The sequence below is a fragment of the Anastrepha ludens genome, chromosome 5 (genome assembly GCF_028408465.1).
Source record: "Anastrepha ludens isolate Willacy chromosome 5, idAnaLude1.1, whole genome shotgun sequence".
Taxonomy (NCBI): Eukaryota; Metazoa; Arthropoda; class Insecta; order Diptera; family Tephritidae; genus Anastrepha; species Anastrepha ludens.
Window position 1 is genome coordinate 99,796,582 of NC_071501.1, and position 7,729 is coordinate 99,804,310.

General features: G+C 35.0%; 1 protein-coding gene across 1 annotated transcript; it reads right to left on the minus strand.

Annotated features, from left to right (window-relative positions):
- Positions 1-1,416: 1,416 nt before the first annotated feature.
- Positions 1,417-5,220, minus strand: LOC128864821 (piggyBac transposable element-derived protein 3-like). Its single transcript, XM_054104577.1, has 3 exons — positions 4,884-5,220; positions 4,439-4,786; positions 1,417-1,520 (listed from the first exon to the last, which is right to left on the minus strand). Exons 1-3 carry the CDS (start codon positions 5,218-5,220, stop codon positions 1,417-1,419), a joined length of 789 nt encoding a protein of 262 aa, XP_053960552.1.
- Between the last annotated feature and the right edge of the window lie 2,509 nt (positions 5,221-7,729).

Here is a 7,729-nt window from a genome sequence, read left to right on the forward strand (position 1 = left end):
CTGACCTCTTCCGGTTTGTTTAACACTTGTAACCATCTTTTGTCAATGAATATATTTCCCAATTATCTCGTAGTCCCATACATGCATATGTGTGTTTGTGTGTATGTGGCTGTCAGATTTAGATACTAGAATCATTTAGCCGCAATGAAGTCCGGTGTGAAAATATAATTTCATCCACCTACTAGAGAGCATAAAATAAAGTCATAATACACACACGCACAACCAGTTAAACGTATAAGCTGAGGCAGCGTATCGCCTTCAGCAGCTGTAAGGTGGAATTGTCGACATAAAATGCTTATGATATTTGACTTTCCATTAAATATTAACCCAGATATGCCGCCTACACACGTCGCACGACTTCCGGACGTCGGAAGCAAACCAGAAAATAAACACAACTACATGCATACATACATACAAACATGCGTACGTATGTATGGCAATTTACGCCCGCTTGCATTTACAGTTACATTACTTATAGCTATATTTATTTCCATTTCAATGGATTCCGATTTCTGTATTACGACGTGACAATATTTTTAAAAATCCCCTACACGAATTCTCACACACACAAAAATCGCTGCTGAAGCATGCCTGCATATAAATACATACAAATAAAATAGTAAACGCAAAATGTTCGTGAATATAGGTATGTATATATACTAGGGCGGGTCGATTTAAAAATCGCTCTTTGCTCTGCGAAAATCGTATTCTAGGGATCAAAATAAGAAACTTTGCCGAAGAAACCATACCCCTAAAACGAATTCTGATGTCCCCAAATTCGGGTCGAACGAGAAATCCCACTTTGACCCATTTAGAGTGCTCCAATCGAGTCCAAATGTATGACCAACCCCCACTAACTTTGGACGGCCGATAGACCCATGCCAGTAGCACACCCCCTGGAACTCCCCCGGGGGGTTCCCCATACAATCATTTCAAAATATCACCATTTTTGGCCTTTACATGAGAAAAGAAACTAAAAAGTTCGACCCAAATTGGGGGACATCAGAATTCGTTTTAGGGGTATGATTCCTTCGGCAAAGTTTCTTATTTTGATCCCTAGAATATGATTTTCATAGAGAATGTGCGATTTTTTTGCCTCCCCACAACTCGACCCGGTCTAATATATACATATACACACTTTTGTACGTTGTAGTTAGATATGAGTTGATGTGCGTCCCGCAGCAGGCACAGAGTTGCAACAATTTATGCGAATCTCCAATGCAGTAACTATACAATTTCGTTACCGCTCTGCACAGAAAAAATGCTAAGAGCAAAACTATTGTATTTTAACGTACGAAAGTAAGCAGTTATTATTTGTGTTGCGCCTGTGGTGAGAGAAAAATAACAAAACACCGTGATTGTGTTACACAAAGCACCGTGGGCGAATGAACAAGTAGACAACACCCTGTAGTATATTTACGATTTGCGTTTTATTGCTACCAATTGCAACAACAAAATTCGCACACAAGCTTGTAGGCGCCTATGGGGCTTATCCGAAGAAACTTCAAGCCAGCCGCAGGCTAGAAGATGTAACGAATTTGGTTAGAAGTAGGAATATGCATGTACTTATACAAGTGTATGTATGTTTGTGCAAGTATGTATGTATGCATGAATAGATGGGGGTACGAGTATGCGAATTCGAAGCTTTACTGCTTTGCATGTGTGTCACATAATGGGATGTTTGCTTTAAATTTCATATGAAATCAATGAATTTGAAATGCCGAATTCAATGTCTCCGATGGGATAAAAGTCCAGAAAACACCAAAAAACAAAAAAAAAACACCAACGAAAACAACGACGAAAACGCAAAAGCAAGAAGAAGAACGTAGAAGAAGCGCATATTTAAAAAAAAGCAGCAAGAAAAACAAACATAAAAACTTGACTTTGATGACCTTTTATTATCAGTAAGGCAGCAAATGTGGAACTAATTCACTGTGGGCAAACATTGTTCAATGTGCGTGTACTTTAAAGTGTGTTTTCGTTTGTAGATATAAGGTTTTGAAGCAAAAATGTTTTTTTTTATTAATTTTATTTGGAGGTTTGACGGATATTTTCTTTAGCTATGGATCCAAGAATGAAATAGGGTCTAGAGCCGGATGGTACTTAAACGATGGTAATAAGTATCACTATGCTATGGGGAAAATGGCAACTGTTTTCCAAACGTGGAGCGGGAAACAGATTGGAGTTTTCAGTGATATTCAGGCTGCACTGAAGTCTCTGGAGAACGCGAAGCAAACCTCAAAGATTGTTCAAGAATGTAAGAAGAAGCTTAATTGTGTCGCAAGACAAAACAGGCTAGTACTTATATGGGTTCCAGGACACTCCGGTGTTCAATGAAATGAAATTGCCGGTGAATTGACCAACCGGGGATCAGCGGTTCCCTCACAAGGGCCAGAGCCAACAATCGGAATCCGTTCCGCTGGAATCATGAATTGGATCAGCGAATATATATGCAATTTACATAAAGAGCGATGGTCCGGTCCAGAACGCTGCAGAACTGCAAAGTGTTTTGTGACAAGTCCGCACAGAAAACTGTCAAACTTTCTACTAAAACTTAGAAGAAAAGACGTTCGGTTGATGGTCAGAATTATTACAGGACGCAACCTGTGGGGTCAGCATATGACCACCATTGGAATCATTGAGGACCCAATGTGCCTGTCCTGCTTGGAGAGGCGGATAGCACTGAGCACTTTCTCTGTGAGTGTCCTGCATTTGCTAGAGCAAGCAAGAGTTTTGGGTTCCGATATCGTGAGAATGAGTAATATTCTTTCTCTAAAACTGTAGGATATTTACAGATTTGCCAAATAATCTGGAAAAATCTAATAAGACTAACTACCTTTATCTCTGACTCTAGTTTTTCCTATCTCTTTCTCTGATATTTTTCTCCTTCCCTCCTTGACTATCTATCCCCTTTCCAGAGCTTTAAATACAACAGGCTTTTTAGCCTGAGAACCAAATCTCTTGGTGCCTCTTGGCTCGACCTATTCAAATTTCAATTTCAATTATATTATTACAAATAATTTCTAAATTTAAATTTACTTCAAAATTTAAAAACATTTTTGTTTATAAATAATTTAAATAATTGAATAATCTTATTTTTTATTAACCCATCTTCTACCGGTAATAGATTCCGTGTAGATAATTGCGTGAAATTTTGTCTGGTTGGTATTAAATGACTCCTGATCACCTTTACAAATTTTTAGACCGATAGGTCTTCCGGATGCACCAGGACAGACTGTTGCGAAAACGCAACGCTGGTTGAAACGCTGTGATCTTATTCATAGAAATAATATAACTTACGCAGAGTTGTAGTTGGGTATTTTTTTGAATTTTCTTTATTAATATAGTTGTATTTTGTTAAGTTTACAATGTAATAGTTTTGCAATATTTAAAAAAAAACATTATGTATGGTATTCATCAAAACATTTTGCATGTAATCTCAAATTACATTTTTTACATTCATAAACAGTTTGTGAGTGACACATAGCACCTCTTTTACGTTTGTTGCCTGGAGGTTTCCATACGACATGATCACGAACATTTATGCGAGGTAAATGGACTGGTCCCTCCTTGCTCTTCGATGACTGATGAATCACTTATTTCATCAGAAACTTCTTCACAATATAAAAGTAAAGATTCTGCAATTTCAGTTTTAAAAGAAATTTGAGACATATGGCGAGTTCCTTCTGCCTTATAAATCAGGCAATGAATTTTCGATGCGTTAACAGTGGTATTATTGATTGAATTAGTCCATAACGGCTACCACCATTTTTTTCCACGAATACCAACGCGATAGTTAGCTACGGCATTATCATGTAGGTCTACCCCTCCCATGTGTTGATTGTACTCATGAAGAAGTCCAGGTTGTTCAACAGATACTTTTTTCTTCTCGGCTTTGCACCAACGTTGTGAGACAGCTAGTGGGTCGACCGACTTGAAATTAGAAATGACTGTCACTTCTGCATTATCTTGCCAACGAGCAACAAATAATTTATTATTTATCTCGGAGCAGTAGTCGTATTAGTGTTTTTTCAGTTTTTTCCAGTGCTTAGCAATTTCTTTGCACCTCTAGGACGATTTCATCTTACAGTTCCTGTTGCTCTGAAACGTTTTTCACTCAACAAACAAAACAAATAGTATGACGAAAAAAAATTATCAAAATATATGGCATGGTTATCTGCATTTCGAACGTTTTGTAACAATGATAGAACAACAGAAGCGCCTAAGCCCACATTCTTGTCATAAGGTACACTCGATCCTCCATATGGTGCTACTGCATATAAATAACCGCTGTCTGGACAAAGAGCCCAATACTTGAAACCAAATCGAATTGGTTTGTTACGAATAAACATTTTGCACGAATGTCGACCAAAATATGGTATCATTTGTTCATCAATTGACAGAAACGTTTCAAAAACTCCAAACTGCATGTACTTACGATTCAGTGCATCAATAAGTGGACGAACTTTAGCAAACCTGTCTGTGGCATCAATGCCATAATTGTCCATTAGATGAAATATTCTCTTGATCAACTGGAAGTTATTACGTGATAAAGCTTGCTTTACTATAGGTATACCAAGTGTTTGCTGTGAACTCCAATAATCAACGTGAGGTACTTTATGATAACGACTTAGTTTCAAAACTCCAATGAAACGATATATCTGTTGTTTGCTAATATCCACTACGATATTATTTTGGTGAGCATACATATTTGTATTCACGACCAGCATTTCCATTATTTCTTCGTCGAAGAACTGCAGAAACAATTCAAATGGTGTTTTGCCACCTGAAAGAAAAATTTTGTGAGCCAAAAATTATCATAGGAATAAAATATTCATATTCACTCATTGAATCAACAATATTGCTTTTTAAAGATTCCACACCTGATTCGTCAGGGGGTCCAAATTTAAAATCAATTCGTTTGGTTTTTTTCCAGTTTGGTGTACCGAAATCTTTTTCTGCTGTGTACCTAGTTGTTTCTGCAGAACAGGATGGTCCATCATCAGGTATTCCAACTAAGCATGACGGCGGCGACGCAAAATCTTCCACATCTGATTCATGTTCGACCTCCAACTCTCCACAAACATCCGTCATAGCTGGTATCTCTGTTATCATCTCATTATCGTCAATAAGTTCTTCGTCACTTACAGCATCAACCTCTGCTGGTGGAATATATACGACAGAAGTTATGTTTTTCGAAATAGGCTTAACAATTTTCATTCGTTTAGCTGAAACTACTTCGCCTTCATCCTCACTGCTCGAAGTATTTATGTAGGATTCTATTTCCCCAATGGTTAAAAAACGTCGACGATCCATTACTCTTCAATAAAGAATTAAGTAAGGGTACAAAATTTTGACAAAAAATATCAAGAGCACATTAGTCTTACCAAAACGATAAAAGCTTTCAACGAAATACTTCTAAATATATTTTTACTTGCACAAATAAAAATTATAGCACTTATAGTACAAATTGCCATATGAAAATGACATAAACATCAATTTTCCCGCCAAAAATAATGTCATCAAAACGTTGAAGTCATATGTGTCGTTTCAACCAGCGTTGCGCTTTCGCAACACCTGTTTTTAAGAGTTTATTTTTGCAAGAAAACTTCAGCTGCATTAGCAGCTGGTATGATAATGTTATTATTTCATATCTTATTTTTAAGAAAATAGTAGAAAACGTAAAAAAAAACTATTCTTAGTTCTCAAACAGTTTTATGAAAAAGTTATTATTTTGCACACTTTTTTCTACACTTGTCCTGATGTGGAACAAATCCGCACACAAAAAATCTTAGAGCATAATTATAAAGCCAAAAGTCCAAATTCCGATATAAAATATAACATTTTAGAGATATCTTTTTTTTTACTGTAGCCACAAAGGTTCAAAGTTGCTGTTGCGAAAACACAACGGCGGTAGAAAATGGGTTAATAAGAAACAATTTAATTAAAATTTTGATTTTAAACTTAAATTTCCTTAGTTATATATTTTCAATTAAAATTCTACTTCAGTTTTTATTTTAAGTTTAGTTTTAACTATAATTTTTAGTTCAAAATGTAACTAATTTTCCCTTTAATTTAAATTTTAATTTAATTCTAATACTAACTTCTATTTACTTTCTCACAAATTTGAATTTGAATTTTCACTTTAATTTTAATTACGTAATGAATTTTTTTTTGTATTAAATTATTTACTAAATTGTATTGTAATAAAATTTATTTTGTTTTATTTCAATTTTAATTTTATGCTTTAATTTAATTATAACTTTAATTTAGTTGTAACATCAATTTTTATACAATTTGTTGGCTTTAATTTTAATTTTAATTTCAGTTTTGCACTAACTTTAATTTTCATTATTTTGAATTTTTTTTTTAAATTTATTTTATTTCATTTAATTTTTGTATTAATTTTACTTTCAGTTTGAATTTTGATTTTGGTTTTTCTTTCAATATTTATTATGATTAAATTTAAATTTCGCGTAGGTTAGCGATTTCGCATATTTCCATATCCCGTAAATAATCCGAAAGTGGCTGCAAAATCAACGGCCGTCAAATCGAGGAAGTACATTAAAGTGTACTTTGGTGAACCGTCCGATAAACTTCCTCCAATTCGCTATTCTTTTGACTTGACATAAATTTAAAATACTAAAGCAAAACTTAATTCACTGAAATAAACCACAGTAGAAACAACAAACAAACGAAAAAAGACGTCAGGCTACGGCAACGCACTGGTATGCTTACAATTTCCGATTACCGTTGAATGTGAAGATAGGTAAAAAATTTCGGGGTTTCAAAGCAAAAAATTCACTCGGCTATTATATATTTTTTCAAAAGCGATTTCAAGCTTTTGTGAATGTAACACGAAAAAAATTTCAAAGTTTTTAATGTCATTACAGATATTTCTTGCTGATGCTTTTGCATAGCACATTTGATTTATGGTCATTGATTGCATAACTGATTTTTGTATTTTTTCTCTTTTTTCGTAGAATCATAGCAATATTATACATACGAAACTCAGTTTTTAGGCTATATCCGGGTATATGGGTCATTTCAATTTGTTCTACATGGCGTATGAGCGATAAAATTACGGGTAAGCAACCAACGCTACTCGTGTGACCTTTACAACTGTGTTGGTGTTGAAGTTATGTGTTCTAATGATATATTGCTTCTAATCTCAGATTCTTCTTCTCTAAACATTCACCCTAACAATTCATGCTTCGGCCACTTTGCATTTACTGCAACTCATCCCCTTTCTCCATAATTTTCCATTTACACATTTTGAATGGTTTGTGTTGTTCGCTTTTCTGGAATTTTGTCACAATTCTAAATTTATGCACGCATACGTTTGCCCAATACGATATTTATGAGCTTGTCACAATGTACGGGGCTCACTTGCTCATATGCATGTGAGCCTCGGGGTGTGTGGGATTTTCATGTTATGGTCTCTGCCATGCATCAATTTATTTTTGCTTTACGCCCAAAATTAATATGGCCTACTAGATCCTGCATAAATGCAGATGTAGAAGCTCATCTACATGGACGCATCTTTGACTGTATGAACCGCTGCATGTATTTGTGTGTGTTTTTTGTTTTCAATATTTAAATGTGTGGATAAATTAATATTGCTTTTGAAGGAATATGGTGAATAAGGCTAAGAAATAGAGAGGGTTCAAAGTATATTCCTTCTTAAGATGCAATAGAAAGATTCTTACATCTGTGGTAGAGAACATAG